The sequence below is a fragment of the Myxocyprinus asiaticus genome, chromosome 5 (genome assembly GCF_019703515.2).
Source record: "Myxocyprinus asiaticus isolate MX2 ecotype Aquarium Trade chromosome 5, UBuf_Myxa_2, whole genome shotgun sequence".
Taxonomy (NCBI): Eukaryota; Metazoa; Chordata; class Actinopteri; order Cypriniformes; family Catostomidae; genus Myxocyprinus; species Myxocyprinus asiaticus.
Genome location: NC_059348.1, coordinates 51,510,066 through 51,537,018, shown reverse-complemented (window position 1 = coordinate 51,537,018; position 26,953 = coordinate 51,510,066). Strand labels below are relative to the sequence as shown.

Below are 26,953 nucleotides of genomic sequence, written 5' to 3'. Positions count from 1 at the left end.
GAAAAGATCAAGGAAAATGTAATTCCTCATGTCATGACCCCGTTAACTTGCATCTGTGGATGCAGAGGCGAATGGTGTTGACTGACAAAAGTTTAGCGAAGTATTCCTGAGCCCATGTCATGATATCCATAACAGACGCATGACAATTTTTAAGACAGTGTCGTCTGAGGGAGCCCTTTACACACCCAGATTAGACCAGATTCCTTGAATCGTTTAATTTTATTGTGCACTGTACAGGATGAAATGCCCAAAATCCTTCCAATTTTTCTATGGGGAACATTGTTCTCAAAGCGCTGGATTATTTGCTCATGCATCTGTTGGCAAATGGGCGAGCCTCAACCCATCCTTGCCCTTGAAGGACTACGCATTTTTTTGAAGGCTCCTTGTAAATATTCTTTGTTTGTTTGATGCACAAGTCCATTTTAAGCATCCAATGAAGATCCGATTGTTTATAAAAATCTCATTTCCCAACATCATATTAGAAACTAGTGGTTTGTTACACTAATACAGGAAAAAAAACAAGATCTTTCACAACCATTCGGCACAATCTGTCCTTTTCAACTGAAGCGTTGGGTAAATGTTCTTGAGCCACATGTTTCTTTGTTCTCGTTTATCACATTGAACAGTTTCAAAATTCCTTGTGATTTCCTGAATTCCTGCAAATGATTCACTACAGAGTAAATCACAAGTATATAAGAGACAGACATACAGATGTTTATGAATTTGTTTTAGCTTAATACTGCTTCACCTGAAAGGTACATTTTCACATTTTATTTGTTTCAGTTTAGTTTTGATTTATGGTCTGAATCTGAACTTAATTGGTTACATTCTATTTAGCAAAGATCTTTTATTAGAAGAACTGTAACAAAGATGCTTTACTGGGTTTTTGAAATAATCACATACTCAGAAAGCATAGAAAACAGACACGTACACTGATTTCAGAATTAGTTCTCATGGACAGCAAGCAAAGCTCTAAATATTCATAAAGGCTTAATAGTTTACAAAGAAAAACAACAGTTCAAATTAAGGATGGCCTAAGTCCATTTGGTCTATTGTCTGCTATATACATGCATGGATTAATAATTAAATGTTTTTTTCTTTTTTTTTTTTTTTTTTACATTTTCTGCATTATTATTATTCTTGATTGTTCATTGTTCTTCATGTTTTCAGCTTTATTCAACAGAATAATGAAGATCTTACTGGTGGCTCTTGTTTTTGCCTTGGTGTTGGCGAATGGTGAGCTTAGAGCTTTGGGTTTCAAGTTTAAAGCCAAACTGTTCTTTCAGAGAGGCTGCTAGTGAAGCCATTATGAACAGGCAGTCTATTTTAGTTCTCCAGAACTCTGTGTTTTGGTTCAATAAAAGTTAATCTCAGCTTTATTGTTTGTTACCTAAGGGGTTTGAAATAGTTTGACAACAGTGCTGATTTGTAAATTCATCTGTTTGGCATAATACATGCACTTTGTGTTGCAAGATCTGCCTTGAAATGCAACCACTGTGTTCCACTGTCTGGAACCAGATGCATAACAACGCAAGAGACCTGAGGCTTTGGAAAAAATGCCTGTATATCTGCCAGATTCATGTCCTCTCCCTGTGAGTTTAACCTTATAGAAATGTCCAAAATACAAAAAGAAAGGTTCTTTGATGGTTCCTTGCAGCATTTTGGGTTCAGCAAATAACTGTTTAAAGGTTCTAGAGGGATTTTTGCTGAACACAAAGGTTCTCTTATGACGTTATAGGAACTTAAAATGTTCTCTGAAGTGTGATTTCTCATTATGTAAAACTGGGACAAACATGAAAAAGTTAGAGATGTACAGTAAGTTGGACAGTAACTAACTATGAAACCTGCTGTAGTATGATTTTTGTAATATATTATATGCAGATAACTTCTCTAATTGTGAATAATACATTTTAAGTCTTTGTCAAGTTGAATAAGGATCTCAAATATGTTTTTTTTTTCTTTTGTTCATCCAGTCACGAGCTTTCGGAGATGCAGCAGTTTGACTGAGTGTCTGATTCTTCAGACCAACATTGCCATGAAAGTCAAATGCTGCCAGATGGACTTCTGCAATAATGCTATCATTTAGATCCAGTTCTCTTAATACCAAGCATTATGCTAACAATAAATGAGTTTAATGCAGATTTTCCTGCAATAAAAGTCACATTCCACAAAATGAGTTATTAACATTTGTAATTAATTTCAGCATTTTCTGCAACTGTTGAATGAATAAATGAATGTTATTAAAGGTTATTAAATGATTGCCACATACGGGCAAAATGTTACTTCATCAATCTTTCTTAAATTTCCCAAATAAGCCATAAAGTTAAACATTTTCAAACACATCATTGATTTTTATGTCAAACTGGAGCAAGCTGAGTCATTAATGTCACAGTATCTCATATGCTATTATATTACTAACCTAACTCATAAGTTAAATAAAAATAAATAAATGTTCTTAAAAAACTTTTTCTGTTGTTCTGAACTCACCGCACACCATTCATCTAAATGTAACTCAAATGACAAACACTATTTAGGCTATGCTGAGAACAATTTGAACAAGATGGTGATGATTATAAAATATCTGGGTTGGCAAAGAATCTTTCTTTCTTCTTTCTACTTTATAATGAAAACTACATTGTACATTAGCATTTTACGATATTTTCAGAGTTAGTTTTAACTGAGTCTGGTATTAGGAGTGCATTTGTAGTTATAACTTCCATTGAGGCCTACAGAAGTTCGCCCTCTGCTGCATTTGCTTGAGATGCTACAAGACGGACCAAAATAATAAACTATAGAACAACATTGGATTGACTTTTGAATGAATAAATGTACTTGCTTTTTTGGAATGGAATCCTAGCTTACTATTTATTGCATACTGTAATATTTTTTACATAATTTTTTAAACTATGTAAAACAGAAAAAATAGGATAAAATAAGCATTTCAAACAGTAGTATGCAATATTGTTGTCAAATGACCTCATTACGTTGTATTTAATTCAATACATTTTTAATGTTGAATGCAAAGTCTTTATTTTTTAAATCCAAAAATGTCTAAACATTTGGTAGTCTGTCCAAAGAATGAGTTAATAAAAAGATGCTAAAAATCATTCTTAAAAGCAGATATCACCGTACCTCTGATTCATGTGTCACGTATTTTCTGTCAGCTGATCAGAACCAGAACTAGTGGTGACTGATTCATGAATGAATCACTCTTCTGAATCAGTTCTTTTCAATAACTTGCTCAAACCGTTTAGTAAAACTGGTGGGGATTTTGACTCAACCCAGTAAATCAGGTCTTTTGAATCCATTCACCAAAAAGATTTGTTCAGATTCATTAATTGCTTCGTTCAATGCCCATTTCTGGGGATTCCATCATTGCAGTACGATGTACCGTAAGATTTTTTCAGATTCGTTCAGTTCGTTCACGAATGAGAGAGATTAACGATTAACTCAGAATCAGAACTAGAGATGTTTGATTGATAAATGCATTACTCTTTTGATTGGATGTTTATACTAAAAGGTGGGGCCATTGTAAGTAAGACATGGGTTAGAAGAATGGGCCTCAAATGGGTTTGTCCGTGGGCTCCATGTTTGCCGTATCTGGGATATTGCTCTCACAGAGAATCTAAGTGGGGCTAATGTGGGGCCCAACTGGACAACCCAGCAATATCCCAGATAGGGCCAACATGAAGCCTGCAGACAAACCCATTTGGAGCACATACTTCTAACCCATGTCTTACTTACGTTGGCCCAACTTGTCTAATGGATTAGCAAAACGGTCTGTATCAGTTTCACAATCATATGTGAAATGTGCTTTCTGCTATATCCAACAGCATAATGGAGGTTCTGCTACTGGTACTTGTTCTTGCCCTGGTGTTGTCAGATGGTGAGTTGTTGTTTTAAAGCTAAACTGTCATTTCCAAAAGGCTGCAAGTAAAACCAGTCTGAACTTTGAAAGTTTATAATCATAGCAGTCTAAGAATTCTTGCTTTGTGAATCAACTCTCCAATATTTGTATGTTATTTCTGCATTACCATAAAGCTCAAGTGAAATTATCTTGGCTTTAATAAAATTGTGCAATATCCAGTGTCATAAAAAGCATGTGTTTTAAACTAGTTTAACGATGTGCACACTGTGTCACAGGCTCTGCCTTGAAATGAAACAGGCGTGTTCCCAGCACACCTGGTGGAAGTTGTGTGACCACCCAAGAGACCTGTGGCTATAAACATGTTGCATGCGTAGCTGCCAGATTCACCATCTCTCCGTGTGAGTTCATCCAATATCATCCGATCACAGATTACCATCATTTATAACTTGATCGATTATTATCTATCTTATAGCTTCAGAGATCTCTTACTGGATCTAAACAACCTTCAAACTTAATGTTATAAACTTTGTCAAACGTTTGTCCAGCCAATTTTCAAAGTTTATCTAGACAAAATTTCCTTTTCTTGGTTTTATATTTATTTGTAAACTGTTTGCTGTAATAATGTACATACATTCACTTAAAAGAAATATAGAGATTTTCAAATACTTTAGCCCGCCATTAATTGTTTCTGTATGAAGTAATGCATTTTTAAACTAGGCAGGACAAAACATGTCATGATGGGCAAGGACGCTCATTTTGTTTTATATTCTTTTATATTCCTCAAGTTTCCTACTTCTGGAGGTGCATCGCCATGTCAGACTGTATGATTCTTCAGTCCGGCCCCTACATCAAGACCAAGTGCTGTCAGACAGACCTCTGCAATACACCTGTCATTTACATTTACATTTATTCATTTGGCAGACGCTTTTATCCAAAAGAGGAAAACATAAGCTAGTCATCTTAAGGAGACAGTGGTATGAAAAGTGCTGAATTACAACGTTTCATTAGCATCATAATAGTATTCAAAACAGAATAAAGTGCAACAGGAATTTTAGTTATTTTTTTATTTTTTTAATGACTGGTTAAATGCTCATGGAAGGCTCAGTACACATAAAGTCTTTAAGGGAAAAAAATTAACACACACAAAGTGGAATTCTACACTAAAGCAATAACAATAAAAAAAAAAAAAAAGTAATTAAAGTATGTTACATTGTGTTTTAACATAACATATTTGGATATTAATTGTTACAAGAGGATTCTGTAACTTAAGGCACTTTTCACTTTTTTTTCCAATAGTGTTTTTTCCAATATGAAATTCGGGCCCTGAAACAAAACCAGCTGAGAAACACTATGTAACAAATGATAGCACCAGAATACGGAGAGCATTAATACTGCACTGTTTATCGATGAGCTTACTGTAACAGGTTTGTGAACAAATTAGCAAATTATACCAATTAATATGTGATAACATATACCAGGGTTTTTCAAAGTGGGGTCCGGGGCCCCCAGGGGGCCGCAAGGGGGTGCTTGGGGGGTCCGTAAAAAACGTGGAGTAAAATAATAATAATAATAATAATAATAATAATGTAAAAAGTAATCTTTTTTTTTTTTTACATTTTTGAACTTATTACTGTTTAATTCTGAAACCATGGAATCAATCAAAATTATTTTATTCTATTAATAACCATAGTTTTAAAACATAATAAATAAGACAAATCTGCATATAATTTAATATATATATATATATATATATATATATATATATATATATATATATATATATATATATATATACGCACACTACCGCTCAAAAGTTTGGGGTCACTTGCCTGAAATGTTTCTCATGATCTTAAAAATCTTTTGATCTGAAGGCATATGCTTAAATGTTTGATATTAGTTTTGTAGACAAAAATATAATTGTGCCACCATATTAATTTATTTAATTACAAAACTAAAATGTTATTTAAAAAAAAAAAAAAAAAAAAAATGGATGACTTGGACCGAAAAATTAAGAAAAGCAGCCAATAAGTGCCCAACATAGATGGGAACTCCTTCAATACTGTTTAAAAAGCATCCCAGGGTGATACCTCAAGAAGTTGGTTGAGAAAATGTCAAGAGTACATGTCTGCAAATTCTAGGCAAAGGGTGACTACTTTGAAGATGCTAAAATATAACACAGTTTTGATTTATTTGAGATTTTTTTTAGTCACAACATAATTCCCATATTTCCATTTATATTATTCCATAAATGTGATTACTATTATTCTAAAATATGAAAAAAATAAAATAAATTAAAGAATGAGTAAGTGACCCTAAACTTAGATATCTGGGATATCTCACAGAGAATCTGAGTGGGGCTAATGTGGGGCCCAACTGGACAACCCAGCAATATCCCAGGTAGGGCCAGATACGGTAGTGTATATTTATATACACTGGTGGGCAAAAGTTTGGAATAATGTAAATATTTTGCTCTTATGGAAAGAAATTGGTACTTCAATTCACCAAAGTGGCATTCAACTGATCAGCAGATTAATAACATTGAAAAATTACTATTACAATTTGAAAAAAAAATTCAGAACTTCTTAAACTACTTCAAAGATTTCTCATCAAAAAAATCCTTCACGTGCAGCAATGACAGCTTTGCAGATTCTTGGCATTCTAGCTGTAAGTTTGTCCAGATATTCAGGTGACATTTCACCCCACACTTCCTGTAGCACTTGCCATAGATGTGACTGTCTTGTCGGGCACTTCTCGTGCACCTTACAGTCTAGCTGATCCCACAAAAGCTCAGTGGGGTTAAGATCCAGAACACTCTTTTCCAATTATCTGTTGTCCAATGTCTGTGTTTCTTTGCCCACTCGAACCTTTTCTTTTTGTTTTTCTGTTTCAAAAATGGCTTTTTCTTTGCAATTCTTCCCATAAGGCCTGCACCCCTGAGTCTTCTCTTTACTGTTGTACATGAAACTGGTGTTGAGCGGGTAGAATTCAATGAAGCTGTCAGCTGAGGACATGTGAGGCGTCTATTTCTCAAACTAGAGACTCTGATGTACTTATCCTCTTGTTTAGTTGTACATCTGGCCTTCCACATCTCTTTCTGTTCTTGTTAGAGCCAGTTGTCCTTTGTCTTTGAAGACTGTAGTGTACACCTTGTATGAAATCTTCAGTTTTTTGGCAATTTCAAGCATTGTATAGCCTTCATTCCTCAAAACAATAATTGAATTTGAGTTTCTAGAGAAAGCTGTTTCTTTTTTGCCATTTATGACCTAATATTGACCTTAAGACATGCCAGTCTATTGCATACTGTGGCAACTCAAAAGCAAACATAAAGACAATGTTAAGCTTAATTTAATGAACCAAATAGCTTTCAGCTGTGTTTGATATAATAGCAAGTGCTTTTCTAGTACCAAATTAGTAATTTAGCATGATTACTCAAGGATGAGGTGTTGGAGTGATGGTTGCTGGAAATGGGGCCTGTCTAGATTTGATCAAAAATGTGAATGGTGACTGAAGCTAACATTCATCCAATCGTCTCCTTTTGTAATCCACCTAGCACTGGAAAGAAATTCATAGGGGTTGAACACGGGGGTGAGTTAATCATGACAGATTTGTCTTTTTTGGGTCAACTTTCCTGTTCTCCACAAGGGGGCGTTCCTGGATAGTTTGGATTTTGCATCATTTGGCAAAATTACAGCTTGATTGGAAATGACAGCCAATAAAAATATTCTGCACAAGTGATATTTGTCTTGAATTTTCTTTGTCTCATATTTCATCTCAAGCATGCTCTTCACTGCCACTTTTGTTAACTTGGTAAACAAGTACACTCACTAAAAAACTTTTTATGGGAACATTTGTTTTGGTGTTGTGGAAATGACGCCACAACTGTGGGACAGTCATAATTTTTTAATCATTTTCACACAATAAATATTGAAATTGTTTATGTTTGCTTCACTCTATGTTTAGAGTACCAAAGTTTTAAACATGAAATAATTAGCAATTTTAAAATGGATTTTCCAAGTTCTAATCTGGGACAAGGCTAAAACAGTAAAATCTATAAATAAAGAATGCATTTTAAATGTACCAATAATAATTTTGTGTTAATGTTAATGTGGCCTTTATATATATGTGTGTGTGTGTGTGTGTGTGTGTGTTAAAATCTGTTTATTGTAATAAAATTAACCCCTGGGACACATTGCCAGCAGTGAAAGAAACAGTTGTTCAGTCCATTTTAAACTTGCTGAAGGAAAAAAAAAAAAAAAAAGAAAAACAATGCTAAAGCCAGCCTTATCTTGTTGGCTGGTCTTAGCTAGTCACCCAGGCTGGTCAGTTGGCTGGTTTTAGAAGGGGTTTTGGGCACTTTTTAGCTTGCCAGACTGGGAGACATATCATCTTGGCCAGGCTGAGTGACCAACTTAAACCAGCAAAGACCAACCAACAAGTCTAGACTGGTTTTCCCTTTTTTTCCTTTCTTTTTTGTTTTTTAAACAGGGAACTAACACACTTTATTCAACTTGTTAGTACACTCAGTTGATTCAACTTGTGACCTGAATTGGGTCCAGACCACATTACACTGGTCTGTTGGATTTCAGAATGGATGTTTGGACAGATAAGAGCAAACATCTTCACATATCTTAGTTAACACATTCAGACATGACTGTTTATTTATTCTACAACAGAGGCTTTATAAACGCATGACTGATACATTACAATCAACACTCTCAAGTCTATATGATGAAACAACATTTTGAGTAAGAAAGGAGTGGCAAATTTAACTCTTTAAAATTAACTCTTATACAGCGGGTTACTCTTCACTGTTTTCCTGTTCCTTTCCAAGACAGTAGTCATTTAACAGAGATGAGTTACATAACTTCCTTTGCCTTTACATCAAAAGATTTATGGATTTATGTCATGTCTTTTAATACAAATAAAATACTTAAATCACTTCTCTCAAACTGAGGTAGATATCTATGGAAAGCCAAATTATCTTTTATTGTTCCCAACGTTACTCGTCATAATTGCATTTTTACTAGTAAGAATTCCAATTACAGTGCTCTCTAATAAAATGTTTTCTAGTAAGATTTTCAATTACAGAGCTCTCTAATTGAATTTATACTAGTAAGAATTCCAGTTAGAGAGCTCTCTATCGGAATGTTTACTTATAAGTTTCTATTGACTCCCATTCATTTTTAATTACAAAGCTCTTTAATTGCATTTTTACTAGTAGGAATTCCAATTAGAGAGCTCTCTAATTGAATTTTTACTAGTAAAAAATCACATTAAAGATATGTTTAATTACAGAGCTCTGTAATTAAATGACAGAACTCTGCAATTACATTATTACTAGTAAGAATGCAATTGTAGAGCTCTCTAATTGGAATTCTTACTAGTAAGTATATAATTGTAGAGCCCTGCAAATGCAGTTCTTACTGGTATAAACGTAATTTTAGAGCTCTACAATAGTGATTCTTACTAGGAATTAGTGCCCGACCGATTTATCGGTTGGCCGATATTATCAGCCGATATTAGCCTTTCACAGATATATCGTATTGGCGTATATGTTTACCGATATGAGCAGATATGAGAACTTTTTTTTTTCAGAACATATAATGCAGAAAACAATGCATAGTTTGTCCAGCAGAGCATGCTCCGACTACATTGTTTACAGAGCTGAGTTGACGGTGGTTCTGCAGACGGTGCGGTGTTAAGCGGTGTCTTCACGGTAAGTTGTTAACTAGTTTGTGAAATACATACTGGAAAGATAATAAACAATGATCCCATCATTTCCCCTTTTTAATATAACTAATATAACATTAACTCTGTCCCTGACAACCATGTCATTATGTTTATCACATCTGTTTGTTGTCAGCCAGCTATAGTTTGTCAGTGCAGTCAGTAACATTGCAGATTGAAAGGTAAACATCAGAGCATCTATTTGCAGCTCAGTAGACAACAGTGCGGTAGTGGATTGTGTCTGATGAGTGTTGATTTCATGCTACGTTTTTACCTAGTTGGTGAGACGCAATGCTGGAAAGTAAATAAACAGTGTCCATCTTTTGCTCTCCATGACAATGAGCTTATAGCTAACTAGCTAACCACGTGGCTACTTTCATACCTTGTCAGCTGAGTGGAAGTTAATGTGTAAACATGTATTCACCAAACTGTTTTGTTCAGGATTCACAGGATTCACATTCAACCGAACAATTCCAGTTGTTGCATTACAAAATGTAATATTTAAAAGTCTGGTTTTCCACCATTGAAAATTTCCCATGAACTTGTATACGGTGTAACACCACTGCCGCGGTTTATCTCTTGACTCGGCAGGTGTAAATGCTTCTTGTTTTACAACCTGCCAATAACTGACTGACAGTATTAAAATAGTCAGCATTTGAGAGGTGAATTAATATAGTTAATTCATATAAAATATTATCCTTCAATATCGTTTTCAATATAGTTTTCATCTTGATATTCTCTATAATCTTGACACTATGTGAATGCAATCAATATGTTTGCTAAATATGCTTGTAAAAATATTTCATGCTAATATCTTACCATGTCACACATGGCCTTTATTTTGAAATGTAGCCTACCTCAGGAGGGATTTGGAAAGGGAAATGGGTGTAATTGCCTGTTTTGCGTCTAATGAATACAAGTTTTTTTACTAGTAAGAATGCAATTGTAGAGCTCTGTAATCGAAATTCTTACTAGTGAAAATTGAATGAGAGAGCTCTGTAATAAAAAATTTTACTAGTAAGAATCAAATTGCAGAGCTCTTTAATTGGAATTGTTACCAGTAAAACGTCAGTTGCAGAGCTCTGTAATTATAATTCTTACTAGTAAAAAATCAATTGTAGATCTTTTTAATTTGAGTTTTTACTAGTAAAATGCCATTGTAGAGCTCTGTAAATCAATTGTAGAGCTCTGCAATTGCATTCTTACTAGTAACAATGTCATTACAGAGCTCTGTCATTGGAATTCTTACTAGTAGAAAATATATTGTAGAGCTCTCTAATTGAAATATTACTAGTACAAATACAATTACAACGAGTAACGCTGGATGCATTAAAAGCAAAATTGGCTTGCCATAGATATCTGTTCCTTTATTAAGATGGAAAGCAGTTTGATGATAAAATTTGATTTGCATTTTCTTACGAAAACCACAAACTTTGGGTCAGGGGCACCTGCAGGAGAAATCTGCCTAATAAACCTTATATCTAGGGTGTCCGGGGGCATGCTCCCCTGGGAGATTTGTTTGTTTTTCCAAAAAACAACAACATCAAAGCATTGAATTCTAGTGATTTTGAGATCAGCATTTGCTTTATTTTCTTGAGTATGAGTAGCATTCATGTAACTACTGGCTAAAGCATTTCTTCCTGTAACCGTTCAGACAGATGCGTTTTCGTGCTAAAAAAGCAAAAAGCACAACAATGAATAGAGCAGAACGCTGGTGTCTCGAGACGTGTTTTTATCAGTTGAAGAAGTTCTTTTTAACTTGACACAGTGTCTAAAAATGCAGCACTCCCATGAGAGATGCTAAAAACACAGTGAAACATAGACATCCATCTAGCGAATGTTTACATGGAAAACGATTGAAAAACAGCACGAGTGGACACAAAAACACGTTCAGTTTGAACAGCCCCTTGTTCACATGACACAGCACTAGCTGTAGTTTCTCAAAGTTGATTCTCAAAAAGACAGCCTTTTGTTTCAGTTGATTGTAGGTACATTTCCACTGTATCCAGCACTGTTTGTTCTCTGTATTAGAAACTGCTCCAAATGATTCAGTGAGAGAGCGGGCCGAATGAATTGTACTGAATCACAAATCGATTCAGACCGTTTTGCAAGCCCGTTTGGCCAATTCACTGAAAAGAACCGACTCAAAAGAATTATCCATTCACAAATTGGTCATCGCTAGTTCTTTTAAACAGCCAACAGAAATACGGGACACATTTCATCATTGGTGAAATATTCTGAGAGTAAATATTTATCAGGTCAGTCGGAGCACTCATGGTACGACATAGGCTATCCTATAAATGCAATCAATGTATCATGCAAAGAAAAGCGATTACTTCAAACTACAGTCTCGCATAATCAGACCTATATCCACACTTTGTTTTAGCCCTGTTCCAGCACTGGAGAGTCAAATATAATGTACAGTCTCAAAGTCTGTAGTAAAACAATCATAACTGTAATTTTAATTATGCTATCTCATCTGTCAGCATGATGCCGGTGGATCACATTCAGTCTCTTTGTACGTTATGTCATTGTTTTGGTCGATGCTCGCTCGCTCGCATCCCTATGGAGTGTGTGCACGAGCACGAGCACGAGCAACATGTAGCTGGCTGCAGTTCACTTAACGGCCACAGGTGTCATTAATAACAAGGGTTTCAGAATCTTACATACTGCACCTTTAAATGAATATTTAAGGTTCAATACAAGTCAAGCTCAACCGACAGCATTTGTGACATAATGTTGATTACCACAAAAAATAATTGACTCGTCCCTCCTTTTCTATAAAAAACAAAAACAAAAATCAAGGTTACAGTGAGGCACTTGCAATGGAAGTTTGGATGTATTATTTGAGCTGTAAAGTTGTTTATACATTTTTACAGTCATTTTAGGGTTTGTTGACATTACATCATCACATTACATACATAAAATTTGCTGTAACTTTCCACAGAAAAGGTTAGTAAGCAATTTAATCACACTAAAATCATGTTACTGTAACACACATACTGTTTATGTCTTGTGGCTATACTTTTGAAAAAGTGAACTCAGTTGGCCCCGCATTCACTTCCATTGTAAGTGCCTCACTGTAACTGGATTTTTTTTTTTTTTTTTTTTTTTTAAAGGAAAGTCCAAATTAAATTCTGTGGTATTCAACATTATACCACAAATGCTGAAGATTGAGGTTAAATTGTTTTGAACCCGGAATCTTCCTTTAATTGAACTTAATAAAATATGACACATTTACACTGACATGGAATAGCACAATCTATATATACTGTATATGTCAAAATAACGCATGTAAATATATACTGTATACAATCTCTCTCTCTCTCTCTCTCTCACACACACACACACACACACACACACACACACACACACATGTTGGTGCAGCTATCATTTTGAGGACTCTCCATAGACATAATGATTTTTATACTGTACAAACTACAGATTATATCCCCTAAACCTAACCCTACCCCTAAACCTAACCCTCACAAAGAAACTTTCTGCAGTTTTACATTTTCAATAAAACATCATTTAGTATGTTTTTAAGTGATTTAAATTATGGGGACACTAGAAATGTCCTCATAAACCACATTTATTGCATAATACCCTTGTAATTACCAGTTTATAACCTAAAAAAAGTCCTTGTAAACCACTTAAACCTGCCACACACACACACACACACACACACACACACACACACACACACACACACCTGTTTATACACTGTATTGTTTCATCATGTCGAGGCATCTAAATGAACTCATTTTATTCAAAACAAAAATATTATTTTACATCACTGAATCAACCTGAAAGGCTGAAACATTAGGTTAGATCAACAAGACTAACTAATTAATAATAATAATAATAATAATAATAATAATAATAATAATAATAATAATAATAATAAGCTCTATTAGGTAGCAATTGGTTACTATTATTTTATGTAGCATAGCACATGCGAAGACAGACAGACAGACGATCGACGGACGATAGATAGGTAGATAGATTGATTGATTGATTGTGTGTGTGTGTGTGTGTGTGTGTGTGTGTGTGTGTGTGTGTGTGTGTGTGTGTGAAATAGGGTGTAACCCAAAAAACAATCGCCTTGCTGGAGCTCTTGAAGTGAATGTTGGGGGCGTGTATTTATTTCAGAAGTACATGAGTAGTAATTGTGGACTGCTAGTGCGGATCTGACTCTTCTAAAAAGTTTTATCGTACTCCAGTCTTCGAGCTCGTATTTGAAGAACAAGGAGTCGTGTGAAGAAAACCAGCGTATAAAAGTATGACACTATAACATTTTTGTTCAATCGTATGTTAATGATTTATTCTCAGTTGTGCTGTTTTATCTATGCAGAAATACGCGTCCCATTGCAGTTTGGGTGTTGCGTGGTTTTACGCGCTGTTCCAGCAGTGCGCAGATGTCACTGCAGATTTTGTTGCGTTAAAGATCAAATTGTCTTTTTTGGTTATAGTAAATAAAACAGTTTTGCATGTGGCGTTCATAAGATGAGGGGTGTTATTGCGGACACACCAAATACACGCACTCCCTCAAGACAAACTTTTACCATGTCGTTCTCGTTTGGATGATTGCGTGAGCTTTTGGTAATGAGAAACTACAGCCACTTTTTGGGAGACAAATGGAATGTCGTGTAATTGTGTAATATGCTTCCAGAATAAGTTATAGATAATGTTTTTTTTTTTTTTTTTTTTTTTTTTTTTTACAGTGATCCAAAAATGTAATTGGACACTCTGAATGTCATTTAATTAGATAATAAACCAATTATGATAGGGAGGGGCACTAAGAAAGCTCTTCACACTAGATTAGGTAGTACATCAGACCCTTGAACATCTATCTATCTATCTATCTAGCTAGCTATCTAGCTGTCTATCTATCTGTCTGTCCTTAGCAAATGCCAAGCTACACCCTAGCAACCACCCAGAAACGCCCAGGAACCACATAGCTTTCTTCTAACTTTAAATCTCTTTTCAAACTTCCAACTACATAGCCTAAATAACCTTTATAACCTATAAGTGAATATGCTTTCAGGCAAGGTTTTGTCAAGCCAACATTAAAAGCCTTGATGATTTTTTCTAATTATTATAATCCAGTTTCTTGGGACACCTTCTTCAATGAGGGTTCTTTTTGCTGGTCATCCATTTGAAGCAAACAAGGCTTTTGTGTATTCCACAAAACAGGTCAGTGTGATTATCATGTGTTCGTCTCCACATGACAATGACTCCACCGAACGCTGTTAAAATGAACCTATTTATGTGTATAGCATCTGTTCAACAAGTTCTAAAAGGGAAAGTTAACTCAAAAATGAAAACTCTGTCATCATATACTCACCTTCATGTCGTTCCAAACCTTTATTTGTTTCTTTCTTCCATGCAACATACAAGATGTTCACACTGTTTTTTTTTTCCATACAATAAAAGTGAATTCAAATGAAAAACAAAAAACATAAAAATATCATTAAATTAGGCATTACAACTTATGCTCTATATTCCAAGTCTTCTGAAGCCAGACTGAAATTTAAGTAATTATTCACTGAAAATGTTTCTTTACAGCCATAGTCACCATCCACTTTCATTGTATGCAAAAGAGCAGCTGTGACATTCTTTAAATAATTCCTTTAGTGTTCAACAGAAGAAAGAAAGTCACTCAGGTCTGGAATGACATGAGAGTGAGTAAATGATAAGAAAGTTTTTATTTTGTGGTGAACTACTCCTTTTAAAATCAGCTCGTTCCCTATCTCTTTGTTTCTTGTTTAATTTATGAATTGTGTTGCAAAAGTTTCTGCAATGAACTACTCTCAAACTATGGAGCTTTTGTTCTGTGTTGATATTCTAAAGGCCGCACAACCATAAACATAATTAACAGCCATGAGAGCTTGCTAGAGCTGCTACAAAGAGAGTTATTTTACTGGCTGGCCGCAGGTTTGGAGTTCTTATCTGAGCTGCCTATTCCTGCCCGATTGCATTCCAACAATAAGGGTCTGGATTTGTCTTCCAACATCGATACTAAAGCACATACATACAAACATTCAGATGGACACAACAATGTGATCCACAATGGTACCAATGAACCAATATAATCGAAATGAAAGACATACTTTATGAAGACATTATGAGGAGTGCTTGCACATGCAGAACTTGCTGGGTATTTTAAAGGGTTGCCAGGGTGTTCCTTTGCAGTTTCTAGGTTGTTTTAGGTAGTCACTAGGGCATTGCCAAGAGGTTACTAGGGTGTTGTGGGTGGTTGTGTGACAACAAAATTACACTGGAGAGTTCAATACTTTGTTAAATCCTATCTGAGCAATAGTAATAGTGATGCTTGCCTAAGCTAGCGCCACTAATAATGCACAAAATTTAATTTTAGATTCCCTTACTATATATTTATTTGATCTTATATTGAGTATCTATGCTGAGCACATGAAAATAAGCTGAGAACTGAAAAAAAAAAAAAAGTGGAGAAACTACATGCTTCTAAAACTGCATGTACAACAACATGCACTGTAGTTTCTCAGTAGATGATAGGCATGGGAACAATGACATTAGGAGATAGTATGAGTTCAGGTTTGAAGATGTCTGGGCTTGTTAGCACTTTGCATCAAATAATGACTTCCTCACATCAGGTACAGTATGCTTCCACCCTCATCTCTAGTTATTTATTTTAAGGTTGATAAGTAAGTTGCCATGTGTCTGCTTGTGAAATAGTCTGGGACATATCCTCAATGACTTGGGCGTTGTTTATAGCAAATGTTGTGCCTTGTGGCGTGAATATAAAATGATTTGGTGCCTTATAAAACATGGGTGTTAAAGTGTTAAAGTTTGTGAGTGTGCTCTATCACTCATATAAACACACAAACACACATGCACTCATTGTTCACTATGTAAGTTTTAGTTATAAGAATATAAGAATAGTTCATCCAAAAAATTCAGCCTCATCTCATGAAATTTATGTGACTGTGGCAACAATTTGCAGAATGAAATATGTGCATCATTACACTTTTGGCTGCCGTTTCCCAGTGAAATGTCCAGTGAACCGAGTGAAGTGGTGTTGTAATTAGACACGGTTTTTAAGGTAAATGTTAGATGGAGGTTTTATTGAGTAAAACGTACCTCCCTAACCTAAAACTTTAACCTAAACCTAACCAATAGTGTCCAGAAAACAAATGAGAGGTAAACAAAACAGACATCCTTACCCTAAACCAACACCTAGACCTAACTGATAGTGTCCTAAAAACAAATGTGACATGAAAAGCACATTTTGTGAATCAGTCATGCTATTTTGTGTTGCTTCTATGACACTTTCATCTCACATGTCAGCTTGCGTGCTTGGCTGAGCTTGAACTGCAGTCTTCCGAGTCCACAGTTCAACAGTCTTATCAGGTGAGCTACCATGCAAGCTAATCATTTTTGAATAAGTGTGTAAATATAGATGAGTCTGTAATACAAGTGTTAAAATTGATAGTTTTTCAAATGATGTGTTATAATAAAAGAGTTTATATATCATAACATAGCAGTGTGTGAGTAATAGTGCGAAAAATATGTTTATAAAGTCAAAATAGCCATGTAGTCATGATGTGTGTTAAAGTGAATAAAATGCGCAGTTGTTGTAGCACCTCTAGTGTTTATTTCACCACGAAGCTGCAGCGAAATGTAGAATGCGGCATGTTAAACTCAGTTTGCAAACATGTAGTTATAGTAACGTTCATTCTATGAGACTAGGGGGAAAAAAGTAGTTCCAAACCTGTATGACTTTCTTGTGGAACCCAAAAAGAGAAGCTTAGAAGAATATCCCAGCTGCTCTTTTCCATACAATGTAGCTTGATAGCATATGTCCGCATTCACTTTTGTTGTATGAAAAAGACAGCCGCGGCCCGTGCATTTTAAGTCTAGGCCTTCAGTGCGATTCATGCCATTAAGAAAACACAGTTTCACAATGAATAAGACACCGTATGCCTATCATACATTACGTGGCAGTCAACTAATAATACAAATTGACATTTTTAAACACGTCCACGCACGAAAGCCAGAACCAAAGAGGTCTAATACCAAGAATAAGCTCTCTAATAATATTTGCAATTTAAATTTGCTTGCAATACATTTTGTTTTTTGTCAGGGTACACGGTAACTTTTCAAAACTTGATCCGACACTGAATGCTCAAGCAGCCTAATGTACACTTAGAAAACTCCTGATGTTGCTATAACAGTGCAAAAAGCACTTACCAATTTGCTTGAAGTGAAAATCAGCCCTCATTTCCTGTTTAATTAATCATTCGCACGATCATGCAGAACACTTCGGGTTTTTTAAATCCATAAGGATCTCTTTCTCAATGGCGATAACGGCAGTGATGACAGCCGACTCGTTAGCAAGATCTCGCGCTCTTCGCTTTCAAATTACGTTCATCATTTAAAGCTTGATTGCGTCACTCAACACCAGCTAGAAGGCCTGGACTGGGACATATCCTAAAGACCACACCCACCAAGAACAAATAAAACAATCTGATTGGCTGATGAATCTGACAGTCTGACTTTAGATGCCCATTCATTTGCAGTATTGAGGGATTCTGCAGAAATTCTGAAGGCCTGACGGGGTGGAGCTCAGACTCACGCGCTACTTCGGCTAAGGAGCTCGGCTTTGGACATGCGATTTGTGAAACAGTTGTCACACTTTGCTTGTAAGCATTGAGGAATAAATTCTGATTGGATAAACTTTTTGTTTTTTGCTATTCGTTTGTAGATGAATTAGGAGTGGAAAATGATTAAAAATAAATAGGCAAAAAGGTGAATGAAAGGATGAAAAAATATTTATTTATTAGGCATGTTACGCCAGCAGAAAAGGCTTTGCTGGCTCTGAGAAATCGCTACTGGAAAAAGAGCAGCGTAAACATTCATCTCCTTTTGTGTTTCTTGGAATAAAGAATGGGTTTAGAGTGACATGAGGCAGAGTTTTCATTTTTGGGTGAACTATCCCTTTAAAATCTAAATAAGGCAGAGCAAAGTGGCATGCACCATCTGTACTCACCCCCCTCATTGTGCACATATTTTTGCCAGCTGATCTCTCTCTATCTTTGGTTCTCGACCAGCTTGCTGGGGTTACCTTACACTTCATATACACCCAGTTACAAAAATGGATATGTACAGGCCTCACAATGCAATAAACTGAGGTCATAGGTCAAAGTGGGTCATGACTAAGTGTAACCAGATGTGTGAGAAAGATTGCAGTCTGGGTGTTGGGAGACATTGACGTCTGGTTTGTGTTTGCAAACTTGCATTTTAATTTACTCCCAATGGAAAATTTGGTTGCTCAGAGGTTGCACTTTAATAGCTCTTGAGACTTATTAGAGTTCTTAATTATTTTATTTCAGTAACAACCTTGTCTCGGATGATTATGAGTGTTTCTTCAACTTTTAGCTCTGCAGACTTCTAGAAAGTAGTCTAATTAAAAATATAATAAAAAAATTACATTCTCATTAGGCCTAGCTCTTTTTTTAAAGGTGTCATGACATGAGGAATCAAAGTTTCCTTGAATTTTTGACATATAAGAGGTTGTTGTACTATAAAAACACTAAGTTTCAGAACTGAAAAAATGGCTCGTTTGGAATTTGTGGAACTTGTGACGCCACAAGGACTAAATACATCTTCATATTATGGAGCCAGAATGATTTCATCAAAGCATGAAAACCAATAAGCAGCACTCCACTCCGATCATGTCAGGTTTTCTTCTGGTATCTTGTCTTGTCCTGTGGTGTTAACTCATCATTATGTCTCTGATGGGACCCCTGTTGTGATGATATGATTATCGAGTCTAGAATCTGCTCTGACGTTTCTCAGGATGTTTCTCAAGCACACTTTTTGGCTTTGTCTGAAGTGCAAAAAAACTACTCAACAGCTTGTTTTTAACAACATTGTTAAAATAGCTTAATCTATCAGATATTTCTACTCATTTTCTCATAGGAATGAATGAGTAACTATGGTAATGGCGAATCGATTTCCTCCACGTTAAATCACGATCGAATGTGCCTGAGTTCAGCAAGGCGTGTTATGATTGGTGGATTAAAAGCTCAATGTGTCTGGCTAAAGAGGACTTCCTAAAAAAAATAAATAAAAAAAATAAGGCAATTTGTGATTCGAAACCTCAGTCTCAAAATAGCCACACACAGGGGCCTGGGTAGCTCAGCGAGTATTGACGCTGACAACCACCCCTAGAGTTCTGAGTTCAAATCCAGGGCATGCTGAGTGACTCCAGCCAGGTCTCCTAAGCAACCAAATTGGCCCAGTTGCTATGGAGGGTAGAGTCACATGGGGTAACCTCCTCGTGGTCGCTGTAATGCACGGATTGATGGTCTCAGATGCGGAGGCAACTGAGATTTGTCCTCTGCCACCCGGATTGAGGCGAGTCACTACACCACCACAAGGACTTAGAGCGCATTGGGAATTGGGCATTCCAAACTGGGGAGAAAAGGGGAGAAAAAAAAATTGCCACACACAAATCCAAAGCGATCAACACACATGTGACCATTTGCAAATGTAGATTCAGAGATCCATAAATAAATGTAACGACATTCACAAAGTATTTGTGTGGCCAATTTGGGAAATATTTGTGCTCTCACTTGTGTATTTATGAACTGTATTTTGGATTTATGAATTGCACTGTGCATTTCTGAATTTGTAAATATATTCTTTTTGAGATCATTGTGGCTCTTCATGACTGCCTCTTCAGCAAGACACCAACACCTATTTTTCGTCATTGCACCCTTGGCCCGCCCACTTGTGTCCAGTCACATAGTTATATATAACTCTAAATAGGAGACCCCCATCCTGTTTCATTCAGCTGCGCTGTATCTTGCTGTTTTGAAGGCAACCTGGACCGTTTTTGCACCCATTACATTTTTAATTGTTGGTCGTTTGTAAACATGCACTAGATGGACGTCTTTGATCGTTTTAATGGGTTTCCAGCGATGTGCGCTGCATTTTAAAGGGGTCATGACATACTTTTTTCTCCTTAATTTTATTATCTTCCCTGAAGTTATAAAACAGTCATAATTTATTAATATATAATAATTTTTCACCCTGACTCTGGCCCTCTATCTGAAATGCTCGGTTTTAAGCTCTCTAGCCCTTAAAGACTTCAGTGTAAACGCCCACTGTTATGATTTGCTAACATCGTGCAGCCCCTCAAATTCAGCTATATGTATTTGAAACTCAGTCGGAAGAAAATGAACTATATAAAACACAAAATAGAAACAGACAGGAAAAAATATGTCCCTCCTTTTCTTTAAAAAAAAAAAAAAAAAAAGCAAAAATCCATTGTAAGTGCCTCACTGTCACCTCGATTTTTGCTTTTTTAAAGAAAAGGAAGGACGAGTCGAAATACATTTTTGTGGTAATGAACATTATGCCACAAATGCTGTCGGTTGAGCTTATCTTGTATTGAACCCGGAATATTCCTTTAAACTAGAGGCAACTTAGATGTTACGCCTACAAGGAATGTTCTCATGACATTACAGTCAATTACAGATCCATAGTAATTTAATGTTTCCTTATTGAATAAAACATGTTTGCATTCACATTTGTGCTTCTGTTGGTAACTGTGCAGTATTCAGGCTCCAGAGCTGCATAGCACACATTCCTGTGCTACTCTTCTGCACGCGCTCACATGTGCATGTCAAATTTATCTTTGAAAAAGTGCTTCACTGGTAAAATGGAAACAGGAGGCTGTTTTCAAATTGGTTTCAGATGTTTCTCCTCAAATTCCTTTTGGAGCAATAAAAATAGACCCAAATGAGACAACTGTTCATGTACTGTACAGTTAGAGTATAGAGCTATAAAATTAATGTGGATTGCAAAGCTCAGATCATTTGCGCTTGGAAGAATTTGATGTAGAATGTTTGAGTTCAGTTTGTGAGCTTTGATTGCAGTCTTTGGTATCCTGACGAATGAGAATGCACATCATGTCATAATAAAGACTTTTGAGCTGAGAGTACAAACATCCCAGGAGAACTTAAAAGACAACATTAGAGTCTGGAATTTGGTAATTGTGAGAAAAGCCAGAAAATGAACAGAGTGAAAAATGAGGGGAGGCCATATCGAGGGAGACACATGGTTCACATTTGCAGTCTTAACTCTGCATAAAAAAATGCTTGCATAATACCAAAGTGTTGATATTCTTTTAAATTTGGTCTTTTCTGCACCAAAGTCTGTTCTACAAAATGATTGTATTCATCTATCGTTTTTGCATCAAACAGTTATGTAAATTTTTGTTGCAATCTCATACATTTCTGTCAATGTAAGCAATGCTGGGAAATTCCTGTCTCTAAACTGCATGTTGAAGTTTACAGCTCATGACCAAAATGGCAATTACTTTAATAACAAGGCGTGAAACGCAGCTGTATGGGGACTTTTCTTCAGTGGTCTTCAGTGATGGCTGCTGAAATTTATGCATTATGTAATGATGGAGAAAGCCTTAGGCTATATTTCCAATAGAATGCTAGCATGGGAAACGGTACACACTGGGCAATGATAAACTTTTAAAATTAGATAGATGGGTGGGTGGGTGGGTGGATGGATGGATGGATGGATGGATAGATAGATAGATAAATAGATACTTTATTGATCCCCTATGGGGATACATTACATTAAAACTATAAAATACACATAAGTACCATATATAATAATACAATAAATAAATAAATGACATCTGAAGATAATTTCACAATATAGTATGTGTGTGTGGGGTGGGGATGAGGATGAGGTATCAGATGAGTATGTGTGGGTTGGGGTGGAGGTGAGGGGTTGCTAATTTACCAGCAAGTTTACCAAAAAGTCTGTGGTGCCTCTGCACATGGGGGATGAATTGTACAGTCTTATAGCAGTCGGCACAAATTACCTTCTGTAGCGCTTCCTGTTGCACTGAGGTAGGATTAGCTTACTGCTGAAGGTGCTCCTCATTTCAACAAGCATGCCATATTGGGGGTGAGATATATTGTCCATGATGGTCAGAAATTTAGACATTATCCTCTTCTCAACTACCACCTCCATAGGGTCCAGGTCCACCCCAATGACAGAGCCTGACTTCCTGATGAGCTTATTCAGCCATTTGACTTCTCCAGCTTGACTTACCCCAGCACACCACAGCATTAAACAATAGAATACAACATTGTTGCCTCATTACATTACACGCTTAATTTTGTGAATGTTCAGTTATCATCTTGGAAATAATAATAATAACAAAAGTTTCCAATATAATGCTAGCATGGGAAACGGTACACACTGGGCAATGATAAACTTTAGAATTATATATTATAATTTATATTTTTAATCCAAACGTTTAGTAGATCAAATAATGAGTCAAGAAAGCGATGATAAAAATCATGACTGATATTGCTTTATGTAGTCATCACTGAAAATTGATGGTCAAGTGGAGCGCTTTGCATTGAATGATACAATATTCTGTTCTTTTTTTTATTTTGAAATAAAATGTCTTGTTAAAGTACATTTTTTGGCAAACTGATATTGTATCCTAAATACATACATTTAAATAATATTTTCACTCTTCATATTTGGAAACATACAGCTTTAATAGAAATGACACCCAATAAAAATACTTGATCACAAGTGATATTTACCTTGATTTTTATTTGTTTTCTTCAAACATCACTTGTCTCGTACTTCCATCTCTTCTTCATTTCATGCTCTTCGCTGACTTGGTCAAAAAGTACACTAACTTTTGTCAAGGGCAAACTGGTTTGGTGTGGTGGAAATGACGCCTCAACTGTGGGACAGTCGTATTTTTTAAGAATTGACAATAAATCTTGAAATGGTTTATGTTTGTTTCACTTCTGAATCTGAACTTTTTGTTCAGATTATCATAATTTTAAAAATATAATAATTATATTATTTGTTATCATGGATTTTCATACTTTAATATTAAAGTCTGGGCCTGGGACAAGGTTTATACAGTAAAATCTGTTCATAAAAGGCATTTGAAAAGTACCAAAAATAAATGATAAAGGCATCCAATTCAGTTTTAATATGGAAATTAAATGGAAATTAAATGGCCTGTAGTTGAAGAAACACCCATATATTGCATTTTTTGCATAAATGCTACTTATATGTAGTGTGGTAGCATGCTATTACGAACATAGCTTTACTGTAAAAAAATGAAATAGCATTTTATCCAGTCATTTTATTTGAATCACAAATACAATGAAATGTGAATTACTTTGCAACTACATAAAAACACATGTTAGACCAACAATATTCCCCCAAACATTGTCCCAACTAGCCTAACAGAGTTGTCTGAATGAATGAATGTTACACTTATAAAGCGCTTTTCTGACACTACACTCAAAGCACTTTACACAGTGAACAGGGGACTCTACTCAACCACCACCAGTGTGCAACATCCACCTAGATGATGCGACAGCAGCCATAGTGCACCAGTATGTTCACCACACACCAGCCATTGGTGGAGAGGAGAGAGTAGAGTGATAGAGCCAATTCAGGGATTGGGATTTATTAGGAGGCCATGATTGATAGGGGCCAATGGGGGGAATTTGACCAGGACATCAGGGTTACACCCCTACTCTATACGAGAAGTGGCCTGGGATTCTTTACATTTACATTTACATTTATTCGTTTGGCAGACGCTTTTATCCAAGCGACTTACAAAAGAGGAATACATTATAAGCGAATCATCTTAAGGAGACAGTGGTACGAAAAGTGCTGTATTACAAAGTTTCATTAGCATCAGAATAGTAGTATTCAAGACAAGATTTTTTTTTTTTTTTTTTTTTGTGACTGGTTAAGTGCTCATGGAAAAGATGGAAAAAGCCGTTTTTTGAAGACAGTATGTGAGTCAGCTTCACGGATGGAGTTGGGAAGGTCATTCCACCAATGTGGTATGATGAAACTGAAAGGTATGCTGGAGCAGACCCAGTGACTGTTCTGTATGCCAGCATCAGAGCCTTGAATTTGATACGTGCATCAACCGGCAGCCAGTGAAGACAGACAAGGAGTGGTGTAACATGCGATCTCTTTGGTTCATTAAAGACCAGATGTGCTGCTGCATTCTGGATCATTTGCAGGGGTCTAATTGCACATGCAGGGAGGCCTGCAATGAGAGTGTTACAGTAGTCCAGTCTAGTTATGACAAGTGATTGAACAAGAAGTTGAGTGGCATGTTCAGAGAGGAAGGGTCTTAACTTCTTGATATTGTAGATTGTAAATCTAAAGTGATGTTGGTTATCGATGGTTACCCCTAGATTTCTGACCATTTTGGAAGGCATTACTGTAGTGGAACCCAGCTGCACAGTGATGTTGTGTTCAAGAGCAGAATTGGCTGGAAAGTCAAGGAGTTCAGTCTTGGCTGGGTTAAGTTGCAAGTGGTGTTCCTTCATCCAGGCCAAGATGTCTGCCAAACAGGCAGAGATTCAAGCTGTCACCGTGGATTCTTAATGATCAGGACCTCAGTTTAATGTCTCATCCAAAAGACGGTGCCTTTTTACAGTATAGTGTCCCTATACTTAATGTCCTCTATACTTCATATTAAATAATGTTGCTGATTAGCAAGTTCCAAGCATGCATTGCAACATAAAGAAATTATGCAGTTAGTGATATAGGCTTATTTAATGCTGTTTGCTGACTTTATTTATGTTATTATTGTTGTTTTTTCTTGCCACAGTTAGGCAATTGTTGTGTGGTGATGTTAAGAGCTCAACATTTAACTTGTTAATCTTTTAAGTTGTAAGGGTTGAGGTCTATCGTGTGGCTATGTTAAACAAATGTATGTACCGCCTTGCCTTGCAAGACATACCTCTTCAGAGGCAACGATTGCAGTTAAAGGTGCAGTCAGTAAGTGACTTACAATGGCTTACTCTGACACCTAGTGGTATGGAATGCCGCATCATTCAAACACAGTAGTTTTCAGTTACCAGTGCCATTGTAGAAATTCACTATGCACAGTAAGGCAGGATTGTTTCAATCCATGAATGAAAGTGTCCAATAACAGGGCAGTTGCTGAGATTAAGCGAGTAATATTCAGCTGGTCATGTGATGTTAACATGGCTGCCCCCATGAGGTGTCCATGCCCCAAGTAGAATAAAGGATCTTTTAAAAGGTTGCTGATATGACTGAACTCTTGATCTCATGTGAGCGGTCATGATTTTATACATATGTTTCAAAATTACTATTTGTTTCTTTAGAAGTAATACTTTTTAGAAAAAGTTAGTGAACCTTTAGCTTCATGTAAAAGTAATTGAAATGATGACAAAATGAAAGTTTTCATATTGCAAATTGATAGTTGGCTGAATAGGAAATTAGTAGTTCTCTCAACAAGAATTTTGCATTTGCATTTAGTAAACAAACAAATTTACATTGACTAAACAAAGCAATGTTATTGAGGAAGATTATTAAATTGCTGAGAAACTCAGAAATCTTCTGCATCATGTAACCTTGATTTTTTAAGTTTGCTTTTTTTTTGTTTAGCATGTAGAAGATTGTAGTAAAGTTTTCATACATGCTAGATCCTTAAACATAATTTCAATTCAGTCTGTACACCATTTTCTATATTGATATGTTGTATGATTTTTTCCAGAATGCCAGGAGAAAGACTGTCCATACGTGATAACTCTGCTGTCGGCCGTTTTCATGCCATTTCTGCGAGCAATGGAGCCGTCCCAGAGAAGCAGGCAGATGCTCAAGAGAAGAAAAATGAGAGTGGATGTCGCCGTTGGTTACAGAAGGCTTGCCCATGTTGCTTCCGACGACAGAGCAGCTCGTATGATGTCACTGGTGAAATGGGTCTTGTGGCTGATGGGACCGGAGAGAGCGAGGCTCCAGCATCTCCACTGCCTCTAACTACGGATACAGAGCTGGATGGTGAGGAGCCAGTCTGCATATTACACACAAACATCACAAGAGCTTTCCCAAAATCACAAGCTACAATCAGATTGGCTAGATTTATGCAATTTCTGCACATCAAAATTCTCTGTTTTTTTCTGCATCTTTTTCTGCATCATTCCGTCTACATTTTTTCTCTAGCGTGACAGTAATTTTTATTTTATTTATTTTTTGGATTTTTCCCCTTTTTCACCCAATTTGGAATGCCCAATTCCCAGTGTGCTTTTAAGTCCTCGTGGTCGCGTAGTGATTCGCCTCAATCCGGGTGGCGGAGGATGAATCCCAGTTGCCTCCACATCTGAGACCATCAACCCGTGCATCTTATCACATGGCTTGTTGAGCGTGTTGCCACGGAGACATAGTGTGTGTGGAGGCTTCACGCCATCCACCGCGGCATCCGCGCTCAACTCACCACGCGCCCCACCGACAACGAACCACATTATAGCGACC

The 26,953-nt window shown here is 36.3% G+C and overlaps 1 protein-coding gene and 1 long non-coding RNA gene across 2 annotated transcripts in view; both read left to right on the top strand.

Annotated features, from left to right (window-relative positions):
- Positions 1 to 653: 653 nt before the first annotated feature.
- On the top strand, positions 654 to 2,859 carry LOC127440695 (uncharacterized). Its single transcript, XR_007897176.1, has 4 exons — positions 654 to 755; positions 1,171 to 1,236; positions 1,474 to 1,592; positions 1,974 to 2,859. It is a non-coding gene; the product is annotated as an uncharacterized LOC127440695 (long non-coding RNA).
- A 10,859-nt stretch (positions 2,860 to 13,718) lies between these two features.
- LOC127440618 (protein-glutamine gamma-glutamyltransferase K-like) overlaps positions 13,719 to 26,953 on the top strand; it is a 45,616-nt gene continuing 32,381 nt past the window's right edge. Inside the window, exons 1-2 of the mRNA XM_051697310.1 lie at positions 13,719 to 13,875; positions 26,199 to 26,482. Of these exons, the coding sequence (XP_051553270.1) occupies positions 26,200 to 26,482 (283 nt within the window). The 5' untranslated portion in view covers positions 13,719 to 13,875; position 26,199. The remainder of the gene's footprint in view (positions 13,876 to 26,198; positions 26,483 to 26,953) is intronic.